This window comes from Neofelis nebulosa, chromosome 2 (genome assembly GCF_028018385.1).
Source record: "Neofelis nebulosa isolate mNeoNeb1 chromosome 2, mNeoNeb1.pri, whole genome shotgun sequence".
Lineage (NCBI taxonomy): Eukaryota > Metazoa > Chordata > Mammalia > Carnivora > Felidae > Neofelis > Neofelis nebulosa.
The window spans coordinates 126,962,103-126,981,386 of NC_080783.1; the positions used below are offsets into that span (position 1 = coordinate 126,962,103).

At 48.9% G+C, this 19,284-nt stretch overlaps 1 protein-coding gene and 1 long non-coding RNA gene across 2 annotated transcripts; both read left to right on the top strand.

Moving 5' to 3' along the window:
• The first annotated feature begins 83 nt into the window (after nt 1–83).
• Nucleotides 84–8,886, top strand: WDR77 (WD repeat domain 77). Its single transcript, XM_058716221.1, has 10 exons — nt 84–351; nt 606–791; nt 1,790–1,931; nt 2,214–2,263; nt 5,074–5,144; nt 5,279–5,333; nt 5,807–5,878; nt 6,446–6,554; nt 7,104–7,172; nt 7,764–8,886. Exons 1-10 carry the CDS (start codon nt 237–239, stop codon nt 7,921–7,923), a joined length of 1,029 nt encoding a protein of 342 aa, XP_058572204.1. The 5' UTR covers nt 84–236; the 3' UTR covers nt 7,924–8,886.
• A 2,016-nt stretch (nt 8,887–10,902) lies between these two features.
• On the top strand, nt 10,903–13,434 carry LOC131504198 (uncharacterized). The gene is made up of 2 exons (XR_009257854.1): nt 10,903–11,592; nt 13,165–13,434. It is a non-coding gene; the product is annotated as an uncharacterized LOC131504198 (long non-coding RNA).
• The last annotated feature ends 5,850 nt before the right edge of the window (nt 13,435–19,284 follow it).

Sequence of the window (19,284 nt, forward strand, 5' to 3'; positions counted from 1 at the left end):
GGCCATTAACTGGCCTCGGATTTTTTTCTCGCGATAAGAGGCACGGAACGCGGAGAACCTTTTGCCGAAGCGCAGCCGACTGCGGAATGGAACCGTACAAGCAATTCTCGCGAGATGTAGAGTGACCGTAGCTTGTGGAGAGGGGCGGAGGCCCAGAGGGGCACCACGTGGGGACTGCCGGAGCTGTCTCGGGCGGGCGTTCAGTTTGGGTCTAGGTTGGAGTTGGAACCGTGGAGATGCGAAAGGAAACGCCGCCCCCACTAGTGCCCTCGGCGGCCCGCGAGTGGAACCTTCCCCCTAATGCGCCCGCTTGTATGGAACGACAGTTGGAGGCTGCGCGGTATCGTTCTGGTGAGCCAAGATCCCGGGCCTGGGAGCTCCCTCATCCTGCCCGGGATGCCCTTTCCCAGGACTGGCCTTTCCAGCGCTCCTCCCCGCCCCGCACGCCTTCCTGACCCCCACCTCGCGTCGCCTAGTTCAGTCCCCAATCTTAACCCCGCGTTCCTGAGCTCAGACCCAGATCCGGCCCGCGTGCTGTTCAGTGTGGTCACCATGGAGACGAGCCCTTCCACTCGTCCAGTGCTGACAGCTTGTACTTCCCTTAGATGGGGCGCTCCTGCTCGGGGCCTCCAGCCTGAGTGGCCGCTGCTGGGCTGGCTCCCTCTGGTTGTTCAAGGACCCTTGTGCCGCCCCCAACGAAGGCTTCTGTTCCGCTGGAGTACAGACGGAGGCCGGAGTGGCTGACCTCACTTGGGTTGGGGACAGAGGTATCCTAGTGGCTTCCGATTCAGGTGAGTCACTTTCTCCTCGACCCCACAGGTGAAATAGATGATGGGATACTGGTAGGGCTGGACTCAATCTTTAATGTTCCATAATCAGTGCTTGGGGGGGCTTGAGGGTATTGGCCAAAGGAGAGCTCTTGTGTAGTGGGAAAATACCTTTCGGAGACTCTAAATTGCATGGGGGGAATTTCTAACAAAATTAAGGAATGGATAAGAACCATTTTATGTTTCCAGTAACCTTCCCAGTATCTCTCCTCAAACGCAGACAATCTTGATCTTAAAGATGATGCTTAAGTCAGTTTGTGTTGTCTCTTTCCATTTCTTCCCATTTTCTTTTTAAATGTCTTTATTTTGCTTCCTTTGTTTTGAAAGTCAGGTTCAGCAATGGAGTCTTTGACATTAAAAAAAAATCAGTATTTGGGTGTTGGAAGGCATGCATAGAAGTGGGGTATTAAAAACTGAGCCTCTCTGACAGTTGAGCATGAGCACTACATATTCAAGACAACTTTTGGGGTGTTTTCTGTACTTAATCTGTGCCTTTGCAAGACATTCAGTTATTCAGCATATTTTTAAAGATGCTGTGAGACATTTATGCAGGTTGTTCAACAAATACTAATGTTCAAGCAATTGGGAAGATTTAACCACACTGGGCTCTGTGCTACGCAGATTGTGGAGACTTTAGCCTTGTCTCCTGAGACTTATTTTCCAGTGTTTTCTCACTGGAAGCCAGATAATGGATTTTGCCAGTCATTCCACCTTTCCTTGTCTTTCTAGAAGTTTTCCCCACCTCGTTTTCTGGATTGTTAACTAAGAAAACAGTAATGCCAGCATAAAGCCAGATGGCTTGGAAATTAGCTAAATCCTCTGATGATAATGGATTTTGCTGTTATAGCGATAGCTTACTTTGTTAGTTTAGTGACAATGGATTCACTTGAATCTTAGACGTGAGTTACTGTCTTGGTGTTGTCCATGCTCATTTCCCTCAACCTTCACCCCACTCCCAACAGGTGCTGTTGAATTGTGGGAGCTGGATGAGAATGAGACGCTCATTGTCAGCAAGTTCTGCAAGTATGAGCATGATGACATCGTGTCTACAGTCAGTGTCCTCAGCTCTGGCACACAAGCTGTCAGCGGTAGCAAAGACTTCTGGTGGGTCCTTGTGTTCATCGCTCCTGTATTTTAGACCTCTGCTGGGTGCCTTTACTATCTTATTAGCCTCATCGAGTAACGTTTTGGGCTTATTGTAAGAACCCGGTGATTAATTATGATTAAGATTTTCTTAGAGATATTGCAATCTATTGTGAATAGACCTTAGTAGCAGCCCAGTAAGCAATGACATAGGACATGTCAAAGGAAGTTCTTGTTTGGACACGTGTTTTTATGTAGATAGTATAGGTCAAAATTAAGACTCTGTTTCCTTTTGCTTCTTAGTATCAAGGTTTGGGACCTTGCCCAGCAGATGGTACTGAATTCATACCGGGGTGAGTACACATTCTTTTCAGTCTGGCCTTAGCTGTTTTGTTGTTACTCTCCCCTTGGGCTCATTGACTTTGGATGTTAGGGGCAGCAGTTCCTTGCCCTCTGCCTGATGGTTTTCTTCCAAAACTATAGTCAGGCCCCAGTATCTATCCCTAGCCTTTTCTGAATTTCCCTGTTTCTGGTGATGGCCCCACCATCTTCTTGGCCACAGGGGACTCCACCTCTCAGTCCTGTTCCCCCCTCCTGCTTCCTCACTATTAGTGGGTCCCCAAGTTCTTTGGAACCTTTTTCCCCTTGGTCAGGGATCTTCCTTTCCATTTCTTTCTTTTTTTTTTTTGTTTTGTTTATTTTTGAGAGACAGAGTATGAGTGGAGAATGGGGAGAGAGAGAGGGAGACACAGAATCCGAAGCAGGCTCCAGGCTCTGAGCTGTCAGCAGAGCCCAATGTGGGGCTCGAATCCACAGACCGTGAGATCATGACCTGAGCTGAAGTCGATGCTTAACCGACTGAGCCACCCAGGCGCCCTCTTGCTTTCCATTTCTGATGCTTTTTGTTTTCAGGCTTTCCCTCGCATAGATGGTGGTACTCACCTCATCTCTCTACCTGTAGTCCCTCATCTTTTGTGGTTTCTGTGGCTTGTGGATTAACATCCCATTTTCTTGTCCTGGCATTCAAGCCCTTCTGTCACTCTCCCTTCAAACATACTGCTCTAATTAAACCCAAGCATAGTAGATCCTTGGCCTTCTCCAAGTATAAACCTGAAACTTGGGAATCGTGAGCTTTTGAGTATTCACTTCCACAAAAGTTTTGTTTTTCTGGTGAGAACCATCACTTCGTATTAATGTTACTTTTTCTGCTTACTTTCATTAATAGCAGTACCAGTTGACTTTATTCGGAGAGCCATTCTTCATGAAGATGACATCTTCGCGAAGATAACGCATAGAACATTAATGTGTGTGTGGCTAAGAGATGTTCATTCAATGGCTAAGGGCCTTTCCCTGCCAATTATAACTTTGGAGTGCGTGATTCACTATGTGCCAAAGCAAAATCAAACTCATACACATCCTGGACCTTCAGGGTCCAAGACTCGTAAGCAGTCAAACAATGTTAAAATGCTGGTGCTGGAGTCTATTACATGTGCCTTTTGTTTCTTAGGCCCACGAGGGGTTTTCCTGGTCTGTGCTAACTCTTTCAGTACTTCCTCTGTTCAGCTTTTTTCATTAGTTCTTTGTATTTTTGTCTGAATTGCAAATCCCCTGAGGGCAGAGGCACTACGTAGTATCTTTTTTTTTTTTTTTTTTTTTTAATATAATTTATTGTCAGTTTAGCTAACATAAAGTGTATGTAGTGTGCTCGGTTTTGGGGGTACATTCCCGTGATTCATCGCTTACGTACGGCACCCAGTGCTCATCCCAACAAGTGCCCTCCTCAGTGCCCATCACCCATTCTCCACAGTGTGGAAGTTCCTCAAAAAGTTAAAAAAGAACTACCCTACGTCTTCTTTATCTTTTATACTTTCCCATGGTGCCTGTGTCTGAGCTTTGCTTTCACTTGAACAATCCTTTGTCATTGTGTTGGCTTTCTATGGATTCTAGGGCAAGGAAAGAACTATGGAAGGTGGTTTGATTACATTCTCCTGTCTTGGGGTAGAGCCATATTCAGACCACTTCAGGTAGTCTGGTCAGATGCCATTATAGTAGGTGGTTTCCACAGCCTGTAATTAACACATAGCAGCGATCTTCAGAATTTTTAGCATGTCAGCCTGAAAATTTTTCAAAAAATTACCCTCTTACACGTTTTTATATTGGCAACTAATTTAAGTTTAAACGGTTGCAAAGGAAGTAATTTCTGGTCATTTATTGTGTACTGGTTTCAAGGATATGTTTGTCAAAATTTTGGACTTGGAGATTAAGCCTCTTCAATATGCAAAATATCTACCGAATAACCTAACTGGCTAAAAACCAATCGGCACTGTTATGCCAGCTGGCCAAGTTAGACTTCACTTCCTGTCAGAAAAAGTCCGACTTCGTTTTTAGGTTCAGTTAGACTTGTCAGATGTGTCCTTACCACAAACGTTTGCCATATTTTTCAAAATTTTCATTGTTAGGCAGAAACAGAGATAAGTCCCAGAGCCACCCTGGTGCTCGTGGTGTGTTGTGGTTTGTGGTCTGGTGAAACGGGGCCAGCCCCTCCACTGGATTGTACCCAGGTGCTCTTTCTTTTACTCTCTGGTTCTTAGAGAAAAGCCCCTTTGTTTTATGCCTGTGGGTTTTGTACCCCTAGGCATCGTGCCATGGTGAGGTGCGGGACGGCTGAGAGGTGCGTGTGCCTTCTACACCTGGGAAAACGGAAATGTGAGAGCGGAGGGGGGCAAGGGGCACAGGCAGACTGCAGCAGCTTCTCGGTTCGATTTCAGGAAAGAGAACATCGGAAAAGTTTACTTCCCTAAAAGTAACAGCGTCTAGAAGTCCCTTGAAAGGCTCTGTGTTACCTGGAGGTGTGTGCATGCTACACAGCAGAATACAGTTGCTATTCTGGGGTGTACATTCCTTCATGCTTCTTGCTCAGCCCCTAATTCCTCTTTCTTGTCTTTACTAATTCATTTTTCTCCCCCAAGCCTTTTTAGGTTCTGTAACTCCACCAACATTTTCTCCAGGGTTTTGTCTAATCCAAAATCTCTCACAGAACGGGTTAAGTCGCATCCTGAGACAAGGCCCGTTTCTCACACCTCCCTCGGTAGTATCTGAGCTGCTCGGTAGTAATGCGTCCAGCTTCTGCTCTGTCCTACTTCACTTTCTCTCTCCTTCACAGCTCACTCCGGGCAGGTCACCTGTGTCGCCGCCTCTCCCCACAAGGATTCCGTGTTCCTTTCATGCAGTGAGGTGAGATACAGCCTCTCCTTCCCTCCCCACTTCCTAACCACACTCAAACCTCCGGCCACAAGTCTAGAGTGGACACCTGGCCGGCAGCTGCTTTGGGGATTGTGAAGCCCTTTTTCCATCCCTCCTCCTTCTAGGACAACAGAATTCTACTCTGGGATACCCGCTGTCCCAAGCCAGCATCACAGATGGGTGAGTCTGAGAGCCGGTGGTGGGAAGGTGTACTGGCAACCCACCTGGAAGAGGCTTCCTTGGCGAGAGACAAAGGCACAGTCACCAGATCCTCAGTCATTGTGACATAGGGGACGTAATCACTCTCTTTCCCTCTGAGGTTCTATTGATTCCATTTTGTGCAGTGGGGACCAAAAGGAAGGGTGGGCTTGTGGGTGGCCGATTCCGTTCCTGGGACGGGTGGACAGAGGGGCCAGAATTGTTCTTTTCATGCTTTATGCCTGAAACTTGCCTGTGACTCGGGTCCGTCCAGAAAGGGCAGGAGGCTGAGGGATCAATGAGGTTTTGAGGGTCAAGGGCAAGGACACAACTGTCTTCACAGGGTTTGGGAAGGCGAATAAAGGTGCTTCTGGGACTTAGAGTGACTTTGTTTGAGAAGCTTCTTCACAGAGCTAGGCTCTGAGTCTTATTTCAGAGCCCTCTTCTCTCTGCAGGCTGCACTGCCTCTGGCTACCTACCTACCTCCTTGGCTTGGCATCCTCAGCAGAGTGAAGTCTTTGTCTTTGGTAAGCCTGTCACACCACATTTTTATGCCAGGAAGGGGGAGGACGAGGGCACGCTGACCCTGTAACGCACAAGGCTCCAGCTGCACAATCTCAGCAGTGCACTTGGGCATCACCTGTATTATGCCAGTGATAAGGTGGGATGATCCAGAAGTGGTTTTCGTTTGGCTTTGGGAAAAAAAAAACCACGACGACTTTTTTCCTGGTAGATTTGATTGCTGATTGTGCGTTCCAGCTCCTATATTCCAGGCTTGGCTGCAAGTCGGTGGAGTACAAAACAAGTGGATTGCTGTATAGGGACTTCTGTTGCAGAATAGGGCTCACTCTCGTGCTCTTGTGGTGATGAGGCTGTGCGTGTGGTGACATAGTCTGTGGTTGAAATAATAACTACCTCGTTCATTAATTTTCAACAACCACCAGTGACTAACGATCCCTACTTTACAAAAGAAGAAACTGATGCTCAGAATGGTTAGCTTGTGCAAGCTTGAGGAACTAGCATTCAGATCCAGGTCTGGCTGACGCCAGGGCCCATGCTCTTACCCACTGTGATGGGCTCCCTCTTTTCTCTAGGTGATGAGAGTGGGACCATCTCCCTTGTGGACACCAAGAGTGCAAGGTGTGCCCTCAGCTCAGCTGTGCACTCCCAGTGTGTCACTGGACTGGTGTTCTCCCCACACAGGTACCGTCCTTTGTTCCCAAGGGCCTGGTGGGTATGAATGGGAACTGCACACGGGGAGTGCTTATGTTTGCAAAGCATTAGCTGATTAGGTCATTCCTTAAAGCAGACGGTGCTCTAATTAAGGTTTCAGAACACTAAAGATCTCTTAAGACCATAGTCCTTTTTTGGGTAGCACGGTCTTGTGTTCACATGGCTAAAATAGGGTCTTGTTCCTGCACAACACCCAAAATGATGAATATCGTGGGCTTCTGGGACTGTGTGGTTGGGAAAGCCTGTGTTTCTGGGTTATTGCTGAAGCTGCAGGGAGGGCCTAGATGGGGCGGTTAGTTGCCAGGATGACGGTCAACCCTGGCTCGCTCCATTTCCCTCATCCTTCCCTGCAACTTGTAATGTGGACTTGAGTGGTAGCCAGACCTTAACCTGAGATGGGGATCAGGCCACCTCCTCTGGGTTACTTTGGGGTGGGGGTTGAGGGCAAACCAGGTAGGATTTGTCTTGGAACCATGGCTTTACCTCACATAACCGCCCCCTGCCCCCTTGCTCTCCTAGCTCTCCCTTCCTGGCCTCTGTCAGTGAGGATTGCTCACTTGCTGTGCTGGACTCGGGCCTTTCCGAGGTGTAAGTGTGAAGTGGGGTCCTGTGACCGGGAATCGGGGACAAGAGCGGAGGGTGGCTGGGTCCTTTCTGTCTCCATGCACTGTCTCTCTCAAGGGGGCTGGGTGATGGGAGCCAGCTGACACCGACCGGCTCCCCGTCCCCAGTGCTGGCTCACAACTGGCCCTGGTAGAGGAGGGGTGTGGTGGTTGGTGGGATTTCCAAGTCTGGTGTTCCAGCTGTCTCCCAGAAGGGGGCAGTCGACCCTTTTCACGCGAAGAACACGTATATGAAATGCAACCTGCTGTGCAGTGAAAAGCACCAGAGTCCCTGAATTACACTGCCTTCTTTGCCATGATGTGCTCTCTGATCCTGGCCCATGTTACTACCCTTGCTCTAGCCACCATTTCTTCATGAAGTTAGGGTGCTGGATTGAAGGGTCGATGAAGTTCTCTGGATGATTACACTCTATCCTGGTGACAAGGCCACACATCTGGTGAAGTTGGTATAACACATCCCAAAAAGTTGCCCTGGATGTGTTGGATTCTCTCTTTTCTCCAAGCCTGCTTTCTCCTCATTCTCACCGTGCCCAGACTTTCCTTTTTTCTCTTCTAGGTTTAGAAGCCGAGCCCACAGGGACTTTGTGAGAGATGCTACGTGGTCCCCGCTCAATCACTCCCTCCTTACCACAGTGGGCTGGGACCATCAGGTCACCCACCACATCGTGCCCACGGAGCCTCTCCCAGCCCTTGGACCTAAGAGTGTTGCCGAGTAGATAAGACAAAAAACAAATCCCCCATGAGTAACCACTCCCTTTGCCCTGCCCTCTCAGTCTGTGAGACCACACAGGAGCCTTATACACTATGTTGATACACTAGATCTGGGCAGTTAATAGGCATTGTCTCTCAGCCCAAGGAAGGCTGGATTCTGGGATCCTGTAGTCCTAGAGAAGAAAAACTTTCCTAAAATTGGATATGTATGTGTGTCTGAGTGTGTGTGTAGATGCATAGTTTTTGGTGGGGGGGGGGGATTAAAATCCATCTTATGTCTTTCCCAAGTCCTTCCCCCACCAAAAAAAACCAAAAACCAAAACCAAAACACCCCCAAAAAGTTCACAAAAGGGTTTTATGCTTCCTATGTAGCTGTGCATGAGGAATTGGCCGTGGTTAGATGAAATGTGGGATGTGGGCATCCCTGGATTCTTGGAAGCAGCTTATATACTACTCATGGAGATAGAAGCAACTTTATTTTTTATAAAACTTAATCTACCTTTCTCATGGGCAATGCTTCCATCCACAAAACTCTTGCCCGACTCACCTTGAGGAAGAGCCAGAACACTCATCATAGTTTTGCACATCTCCTTGCCGTGAAACTGACTCAAAAAAACATTTTTTGGCTGGTGCCTGTGTAATGCTCCCCACCCCTCGTGGAGTTGTGTGTATGAAAGATGAGTGTTTTCCTGTCCTAGATTCCATGGAAAAAGTTGGGGGGTGGTACAGAGCTTAAAGGCATTTCGATTAAGTGAAAAACTGACCCAGGCTTGCAGAGAAACATGTGCCACGTCTCCCATCCCCAGCTTGGGGCCTGATCTCTCCTGGCCTCTGGATCCCTTTCTCTGGATGTAGAAAGTCTGAATGCTGTTTTTGTGGACTCCGAAGATTTTAAATGCAGCATCAGAGAATCAGAAATACTGGTTGGTGAAATAAAAAGTTTAGGCTTTGCTGGCCTGTCTTTTGAAGCGTGTGTTATGTGCAGTTGGACACATCTCACTTACGTGAGGCATCAGGGTGTTCGTCTTCTAGCCCGTTGTCTGTGTGCTTCCCCAGCCCTTAGAGCAGCTAGTTGGAACTTAAAGTAAATGTTGAGTCACTTGGGTTGATGGGCTGGCTACCACCATAAATCATGGTCAATTACGGATTATGAAACTTAGTACAATCAATTATGTACTTTAGTGCTTTGCAAGTTTAGCTCAGCTAAAATCACATGAAACTGAGGTAGTTTGAAGGAATATGGACGAAATATAAATAAAGCTTCCATGCTGCACCCTTGCCAAGCATGAGCTCTTGTCACAATAACCCCCAAGTAAAAACAGTGGAATTTGTAGTCTTGTGCTGTACTGGGTTTGGGGTAGGTGGGATGAAACCCTTCACCGTTCTTAACTACAGCTTCTTGGAAGGTAATAGGGTGGGTGGGTAGAAACATTTTAAGTTCTTAGAGGTAAACTTCACAAAGTTGTGATGGCCTAGAGAAAGGAAGGGTGAGGTGGGTAGGAACTAAATTTGCCTAGTCCTTTTCCTGGTGAACTCAGCCATGGTGGAGAGGAAAGCAGTGGAGATGAGAACCCAAGTGTTTAAAATGACAGGAAAGAAAGAAAACCTAGGTTTTGAAGAACCACATTATTGTAAAAAAAAAAAAAAAAAGGGGGGGGGGGCGCCTGGGTGGCTCAGTCAGTTAAGCATCTGACTTCGGCTCAGGTCATGATCTCACGGTTCATGAGTTCGAGCCCCACGTCGGGCTCTGTGCTGACAGCGGAGAGCCTGGAGTCTGCTTCACATTCTGTGTCTCCCTCTCTCTCTGCCCCTTCCCTGCTCATGCTGTGTCTCTCTCTGTCTCAAAAATAAACATTTAAAAAAAAATTGGTTTAGATTCTGATCTGTGCTGATGAGAGTGATCACATCTGTTGATTGCCACCGAGACATTTGCAAACCTAATCAAAATCACCACCCCGCCCCCGGGCTGTGTGTGTGTGTGTTACAGTGAGCAAACAATGAGAAATGCGGTATTACACGTAGGGTTATTCACTTGGGTCCTGGATGTGGGAATGGTTTCAGTAGCATGAGCATAGACTTACTGGTGAGTTTGATTTCCAACCGGTCATTTTACTTTGTTTAAAACTGTGGGCGTTTATGTTGCATTTAATTTCACTGGTTCAGATGTCTAATGCTGGAATGAATCCATTTCCCTGACTTCATTGTTCTTACTCTGAAGCCCATCAGCCTGACTCACTCTATTCCACTGCTAATCCCCAGTCCGTGGTTACAGGAAGCTTGCTCCTTGGGTAGTGAGTGCCCAGAGCCGAATGCTGAAGGAGGCTCAAGTATGGTTTCAGGTGGCACCAGACATTGCTCTGGTTCCCAAGGTCTCTCTCCTGCCCCACAGGACAGGAGGTCAGCTCTTTAATAAATAGCTACATAGGCATTTCATGCTGACTCCCCAAGTTACAGCAGCAAAAATACCCGAACAGTACTACCTTCATCAAATACTCTTTTTTGAACTGCCTCAATGTTTAAACTATATGAAATTAGAGGTTTGGGAATAATCCACATTTTCTAGTACACGTTAGTATTTTAAAAATCCTCACGCACAGGGGCACCTGGGTGGCTCAGTCACTTGAGCATCTGACTTCGGCTCAGGTCATGATCTCGCAGTCTGTGAGTTCAAGATGTGCGTCGGACTCTGTGCTGATAGCTCAGAGCCTGGAGCCTGCTTCGGATTCTGTGTCTCTCTCTGCCCCTACCTGCTCATGCTCTGTCTCTCTCTCTCTCTCTGTCAAAAATAAACATTAAAAAAAATTTTTTTTTTAAATCCTCATGCACAACAAAAAATAATCTTTTATCTTGAATATTGGGAAACACTGCTCTGTCTAGCCACTTTATTGTTAAAAACATTTTTTTTAAGTTAACTCCATGCCACTCGTGGGACTTGAACTCACAACCCCCAGATCAAGAGTCACATGCTCTTGATCTGAGCCAGCCAGGCACCCTCATCCCATTCATTTTAAAGATGTAAAATGGTTAAGATCTTTCAAGTTTGCACCAATCCATAGTCAACACTCTGGGCTCTTGGATTCATTCAATCAATTGATTTTGTTCAAGTCATACTTGTCCAATTTATCCACATGAGTATCACAAAAGTTTGGCCAAATGCTTTGCTAAAACCGAGGTATTTTGGCTCTGATCTTGCCTTCGTCTACTTGGGTATTGTAAAATCTGGGAGGGGGTGCGCTGCCATAGGCATTTCTTCAGTAAGCCAACTAAAAGACGTTTGTAAATGTTTTCCCATGAGAACAGGCTAGGCACCAGGGAGGAGTATTTTCAAGTATCCGGGTGGGTGTGTAAAATAACAATGGTATTTTTTGACAGCAAAATGTCAAGGATTGAGAGCAGACAGAGTGACATGGCATACTGACTTTCAACAGAACCCTCACTCGGCATTTACTATTCATCATCTGCTATACACATGGAGTCATAGTTCCTATCCTTGGCATGATCGTCCCTGAATGAAGCAGAGGTCCCTCCCGGGCATCCATTGTTACATCGTGGTGTTCTTTGCATCCATAGCAAAGGAATCAATGCATCCATAGCAAAGGCATGGAATCAATGGTTAGGTCTGAGATCCTGCCTTGTCCACTGCAGCAGAATAGGATCCCAGAGGACTGACCCAGGTACAGATGAGGTTGGTGCAGATTGGCAGGCAGACTGAGCTCTGTGCTGGGGACAGCATTAGGAGCTAGTGCTTCCTGGAGGGAGTCGGGATGGAAAGGCACAAACCTAGTGGGAAATCTCAGTGATACGGAATCTGGGGGACAGGAGGTGGCAGGAGGGAGGCTCAGAATTAGAGAGAGGCATGCATCCACATCCGGGAGGTCTTAAAAGATAGCCAGCAAAGGCCCCAGGTGCCTGGCAAGACTGAGTCAGGACCCAGGCCCTGGGAAACAACTGTAGCGCCTACAGTTTACAGAACAGGAAGAAAAATGAATGTGGAGACCCATTAACAAGAATTAGGGGACCTGGGCTAGAAATTGGGAAACAAGTAAGAACATGGTCCTTAGTGTTAGAAACCACACCAGGGGTAATGTAGCCAGTGGTACAAGTTGTTGCCCATCCTAATCCAGTGTTGCCCTCAGGAGGCTTAATTATTTCCTGATTCAGGTTACTGTTAGCCCAAGGAATGGAGGGTGGCATTGAGCAGGTAGGTGGGACTCCAGTGGCCTCAGTGACGGTACAGAGTAAGTCTGTTTGGTGATAAAACTCACATTTTCCCCACTGCACCTATCCAAGAGAGATGAGAGAGATGCATACATCTCCAAGAGAGAGACATACACTCAGGGGTGTGAACAACCTGTTCACTAGACTAGAAGCTCCCTGAGAGCAGAAACTGTCTTGATCACCATTGCATCTAGAGTGCCTAGCAGGGCCTGGCACATGCTCAACAAGTATTCGTTGAGTACTTAAGGCAAGCCAAAGATGGATGAGTAAGTGGAGACAGTCTCTTTTAGGTGGGGTATTCCATCAGGCTTACCCAGAGTTTTACTGAAATATTCCTTGCCTACACATCCTATAACATCTACTGTTTTTATTCCATGATATCCAAGCAGTCTTCTTTTTTTTTAAATTTTTTTTTAAAGTTTATTCACTTTTGAGAAAGAGAGAGACAGAGCATAAGCAGGGGAGGGGCGGAGAGAGAGAGAGAGAGAGAGAGAGAGAGAGAGAGAGAGACAGAATCCGAAGCAGGGTCCAGGCTCCGAGCTGTCAGCACAGAGCCCCAGGTGGGATTCAAACTCACGAACCGTGAGATCATGACCTGAGCTGAAGTCGGACGCCTAACTGACTGAGCCACCCACATGCCCCCAAGCAATCTTCTGATTAAAAAATTGATCTTCCTGGTTTCTTCATACTGGAAGTGAAACTAATTTAACCACTAGTCATTGTATTTTGCCATGTCATTTATTATATTGACATCTGGTTAGTACCTCGGTGAAGTGTGGATGAGGTGAGCAGTGTCAGTCTCTGAGAAGATGAGCATCCGATTTCTGGTCCTCCATGATTGAGATTCAGATGGGGAAATATGGGACCTACTCATGATTTGAGATCCTCCGTAGCAGAAAAAGAAAACTGGCGGATCATAAAAGCATCTGGCTACAGATCTATTTTTGTTTATCTTTCATATTGTTGTTGTTGTATTTTTAAAATATTGGCTTTCAGGTATCCAGAATTGTATTCCTTATATTCCTTAGGTTCATAACACGTTCTCAGCATTGGCTCATGTACTGGCTCAAACACCGTTGACCCACAGGAAAATTCAGATTTTTGTCTTCTCTTGAGAAACTAAGGGATCTTCCAACACTGGGTCTATTTCACTACATGGCAGCCGTGAGTGGTTACTCAGAACAGCTGCCTCTGTTCATACCCATCCCTAGTGTCTCCTGACCAAGAGGCTTCATGTTAGTTGGTGTATGTCACTCGGCTCGGACTGCTATCCTTCTAATAAAGTGGAGAGTGAGCTATTTTATTGAGCCCGCTTCACCCATTTACATTACCTGCCTGGCGAGTCTCGGATGGGAGTTTGAGAACCCTGCTCTGCTGGGCAACTGTTCTGACATCCTTAGTAACAGCTACCGTTCGCTGAGCCCTTATTACAAGCAAAGCCCTGAACTAACAATGTTTTGTACGTCATCTCGTTGACTCCTATAAAACCGTATGAGCTGTTTTACGAGTGTGGAAGCCGAAGCTCAAAGAGCTAAGCAACACGGAGGTTCAAACCTTACCGTGCCTAGGTCCAAGGCTGGGACTTTTAAACTTTATATTCCACCCCTTCCCCAACTAATAATCTGGTAACAATGGAATGACTGCCTCCATATAGTGTATACTCCTCATACTCAGTCCCTGTGGCGCGAATCCCAGGAAATGGGCTGAGCGCTGTCCTGCCCTCGCCATGGCCTGTGGTGGACACCCACCGTGTGCCAGGGTCAGACCCAGCTGCTGCTTTGTTGGTTTTGAGGGAGGACGGGAGGCTGCTGGCATCACTGTGGCTCTGATGGAGGACGGGAGGCGCTGGGGTCACTGTGACGCGACAGCAGCCCATTCATCACCGCCCCTGGTTTTGTGTGTGTGTAGCCAGGCTATGTCAGCACTGTCCCGGGGCTGTGCCCGGGGAAGTTCCTATAAAGGCACTCGAGCCCTAGCCTTGTAGCTCTCAGACCTTTGAGATGGGGAAGCTGTTGCTGTGGGTTGGTGAGTGTGGCAGTTCCCAGCCCCTGAAAGGTCACTCAGTCCAGCAGACGGCAATGTTCAAGGCCTCTTGAGCGCCTGAGAAGCAGCCTAGGACTCGAGATGGGGGGGGGGGGGGCAGCTTAGGTGGAGGTGGGATGGGACATGGGGAAGGCACAGAGGAGCCCAGGCAGGAGTCATCTGAGCAGTGGTTCTCAAATCCAGCTGCCCATTAAATATCTTTATGCCCAGTTCCACCTTGGACCAGTGAAATCTGAATCTCCAGGGGAGGAGCCAGAGTATCACTTTTTATACTTGCAGCCAAGGCGACAACCACTGGCCTGCGGCTTTCGCTGACTTCTAAGTCATCGCTGTCCCTGTGCTGAGCCTGTGTGTATCCACATGGTGTTGGTTGGGGTTAAATAGGAGCTTTGATAGATTTGGCTCCACTGGTTCAACTTAGAGAAGAGGAAACAAGTGAAGGGAGGCTGTCTCCATTTATGCATCTGTGTCTGGCTCTGGGGCATGGGTGGTGGGTGCCCGGGAGGACTGGAGGGTGGCCGGGGCAGGTCACTCCGGGCATGCATGTGAATCAGAGCGTGATTCCACCCTTTGTTTCCTGCAGGGCTGGTTCTTGTGCTGAGGCACCACGATGGTAAGGAGAGTGTGTCCTCCTCTCTGGAGCCAGGGAGCTCCCCCAGCTGAGGATCGCTCTGTGTTGAGTGTCTCCCGCAGCCCCTCCCTGCCCAGGCCCCTGTGTCAGGGACCATCCATCCACTGCAGTTGAGCAGATTTTCAGTCACCTGCCACTTGTCACTCTGCGTTGGCAGGGTCCAGACTTGAGGATCCATCCTATCAGGATTTTATAAGGCGTTCTTTCCCCCCTGGGGCCTCAGCGGTTGGGGTGAAGGGGGAATCAGACCTCAGTCTAGCTTTGGGGTGTGTTTGTATGTGGGGGTTATGGTGGCCTGGCCTCTCGGGCTGTGTTCACACCACTCTGTGGAAGCTGAGCTCCACCCTCTCCCTGGGCCTCTGCCAACTAACGCACGTTCTCCCTTGCCAGGCGCCGCCCACAAACTGGTGTGTTATTTTGCCGGCTGGGCGCAGAGTCGACCTGGCCCTGCCTCGATCTTGCCCCGTGACCTGGACCCCTTCCTCTGTACCCACCTGATATTTGCCTTCGCCTCAATGAACAACAATCGCATCGTTGCTAAGGATTTCCGGGATGAGAAAATTATCTACCCAGAGTTCAACAAGCTCAAGGAGAAGTGTGTTCCGATGGCCTGTGGGGATCGGATTTTCAGATTTTACAAACAGAAGAAAATTAAGCCTATTTCTCTTGTGACTTAACAACTTTCTTCTGATTCTTCGGGTCCTAGCCTCCTCTCACGGGGGGCTCGGGATCATCTCTGCCTGAGAATTCCCTGAGGAATAACACCCTGAACTCATTCTTGCCTCCTTGCCTTTGTTGCCTCTGCCTGGTAACCCTCAGCTCACCCTTCAAGCCAGAGGGAAGGAGTTCATGTACTGATGCTATTAAAATGCTTCGGGGAGGGGGGTGGGGCGCGTGGGTGGCTCAGTCAGTTAAGCGTCTGATTTCAGCTCTGGTCATGATCTCATGGTTTGTGAGTTTGAGCCCCACATCAGGCTCCACACTCACAGCGTGCAGCCTGCTTGGGACTCTCTCTCTCTCTCCCTCTCTGTCTCTGCCCTTCCCCAACTTGAGCTTTCTCTCTCTCTCTCAAAATAAATAATAAACTTAAAAAAAATTTTTTAAATGCAAAAAAAAACAATGCTTCAAGGAGGGTCTGCATATCACAGATGCTTCACAAATGCTAGTGTCTTTATTACCATTTGTCACCTGCACCCCACCCCCCCAGGACAGTGAGGTCCCTGAGGGAAGGAGCAGTGTCTCCTGTATATTTGCGTACCAGTGGTTAGGTGAGTGCCTTGAGCAGAAGTGGTGCTCAGTAAGTGCTTGTATTCCTGTCCCCAGCTCTCTTGGGTTCTCTCCCTGTCCAAGGAGAGGTCTGTCACTGCGCTAATAGTTATAGATGGCCAGGGTATAAATCCCACATCACTCGATCACAAGCTCCCTGTGAGCAGGGAGCTTGTCTGTCTTGTTCTCTGTTGTACCACAGTCAAGCACCTAAGGCAATCAACGGCACATAGTAATTACTCAATAAATATTTGTTGACTAAGAAAACAGTGAAGAGAAACATCTTGAGACTACTTCTTCTTTTCCTTCGCACGAGAGCATCATGAGATGTGGGGGAGTTTGGTGGACTTTGGACAGCCTGGGAGGTCAGGTTGTGATGATGCATGGGTTGAATGTTCTCCCCTCTTTTCCTTTCTTTTCTTCCCTGTTCTCTGCTCTGCACTTCTCTGCCCGTCCCTCCACCTGACTTCCCCTTTCACTCCCCTCCCCCCCTAACTTTCCACTGTTCCCCAGGGGCCCACTGGAGTGGGGACCCAGCTTACCTCCCTCTATCCCGCATCACAGGAACAGGAAGCTGAAAACACTGCTGTCCGTTGGTGGGTGGAACTTTGGCACAACCAGGTGACACTTTGGGGCCCCTCCCTGCTGTTTGAATTCCCCATCCCTGGGTATTGGGCCCCCAGGGCTGGGAGGGGCTTTTAAGAAGGGTTGAGAGTTTCAAAGACCTGCCTTTCTTTCTTCCAGCCCTTGTCTGCGGGCCAGCTGCCAGGTGCAAACCAAGGGGCTTTGTGGGGGTTGTGGTTCTGAGACAAGCCTTCCTTGCCTCACCCCGGGTCTCCTGCAGGTTCACCACCATGCTTTCCACATCGGCCAACCGGGAAAGGTTTATTGATTCAGTTATATCCCTCCTGAGGACACATAACTTTGATGGTCTGGACCTCTTCTTCTTGTACCCTGGAGTAAGAGGCAGTCCCATGACGGACCGATGGACTTTTCTCCTCTTAATTGAAGTAAGGCCAAGTCTGGCAGCTCCAGAATCCAGAAATGATTCTACTTTTATCATATCTGGGCTCGGGGTGTAGGAGGAGCAGAAGGCCAGGTGGGGGCAGGGGCAGGAGAGCGGTAGCAGAATGTTCTTTTACTGCCATCCTAGAAGGGTCTGGCAAAAAGAGCAGGAGTCCTTGTAGTGGCTCTTTTTCACTGTCACACCCAGGTCCTGCTCCAGCACTGCAGCCCAAGTGATGCCTCCTCAGTGCAGCTTCCTGGCCTCCCACAGGCAGCCTGTGCTCCCCCTGCCCAGCCAGCCCTCTTATTAAGTCACTTACCACGTTGGCTCAAGGCCACCTCTGTCACGAGCCTGGGACAGGGGCTGTGTCTGACTCACCTCTGTGTCCCTAGAGCCTGGCTCAAGGGGCTCTGTAAATAAAGGTATCCTGGATGATTCTTTCCCTGACTGCTCTGTCTGGATCTGTGCGTCTGCCTTTTTTGGCAGGAGCTCCTGTTTGCCTTCCAGAAGGAGGCACAGCTTACCAGGCGTCCCAAGCTGCTGCTCTCTGCCGCTGTCTCTGGGGATGAACAAATCATCAAAACAGCTTATGAAGTGCTCCTTCTGGGAAGGTGAGTGGGTGCTGCCTGGGGGGCAGGAGGGAAGGAGGCACGTCACGCTCAGAACCCTGGCGTGGCACAAACACTCTGCCTGTGAGCTCTCCATGTGCAAGTGCTATTTGGGGGGGCCGGCAGAGGAACATAGGTGGGGACAGGGACCAGCCCCACATACCCTGGGCTTTCTTTAGGAGACCAGATGGAGCTGTAGGACCAGTGCCCACAGTCACATCATCTCGGGCAGAGCCTTCTGCAAAGCTCTTTGCTGAGTCTCGAAGGAGAGAATACCAGGGGCCTGGTCTCTGCCGTCCCAGAGTACAGCTGTAGACATACACTGTGGGGCACACGGTGGGCATCAGAGAGCCAGATGAGTTAGCAGCCACTGACAGAAAAACAGAAATAGGCATGCCCAACCAGGCCTAGTTTTCAGAGCGCGGGTCTCTGTAAAAAAGTTACAAAGCTAAACAAAGAACCGCTCATAACTCACTCTCTCTGGACACGCCAATTCTGGGCTAATTTTCTTGAACCTCAAGAATCGAGTGTTGACAGAGGAGCCGCTGAGGCTAACAGAGACCAAAATAGAGGATGGCGTGGTTCGGTGTGTGATTACACCAGGGAGCCTGGTTTCAGTGTGGGGACAAAAGGGAGGGACCCCATGGGGCATAGAGTTTGTCAGCATTGGTCTCAACAGCCGGGCAGGCCAGCTGGGTGACTTGAGGCCAGTTAGTTAACCTCGGAGTCTCAACGGCTTCAGCTCTAAAACGGAGAGAGCGATGGTACTGAGGCCAGCGGCCAGATCAAAATTAAATGCTGGCATTTTTGTGCACTGGTGCACTGCTGACCTGGTAAGTACTTGGTTACACTTGGTCATCCTGAGAGTGTCCTGGAAGAGATGGTTTCACTGGTGTCTTGAACGGCAGAAGCATGGAAGCTGTGTAGCTGCTGTGGGGAGTACCGCCTTCCTCATGACAGCATGACCGAGGTCATGACAAGTGACCTCGGTTGGCACTTGTGTCAGGCATGAATGTGTTTTTTGGTCCGACTCCCGTCTACTTCCATGGAAACTCTCAGGATGGCCTTGGTCTTCATGCACTGCTGTCCCTAGCCAGCATTTTGCTGCGGTGACACATCTCGAGTGGCTGGCACAGATGGGCAGGCACCCCAGGCCGAAACGGGGGAGAAGCTGGAGTGGCCAGTACACAACCAGTCAGCTGGTTAGTCCTCTGGCGACCTGACTCGAAAATCTGCTTAGCCCAACCTTCGTATCTCTTCCTTCTGCCCTTGCAGGCTCTTGGATTTCATCAGCGTCTTGTCTTATGACTTTCATGGAAGCTGGGAAAAGTTCACAGGACACAATAGTCCCCTGTTCTCTCTGCCTGGAGACCCCAAATCTTCGGTAAGGAAAGATCTCGAGGGGCCCCGACACCTGCCCCTGAGCCCAGGCCATTGGCCGTCAGTAACAAGGAGGGGTTTGTGTTCTTCCCACCTGCAGGCACATGCCATGAAATACTGGCGGAATCTGGGGGCACCCCCAGAGAAGCTCCTCATGGGGCTCCCCACCTATGGACGGACGTTTAACCTCCTCAAGGCCTCTAATAATGGGCTA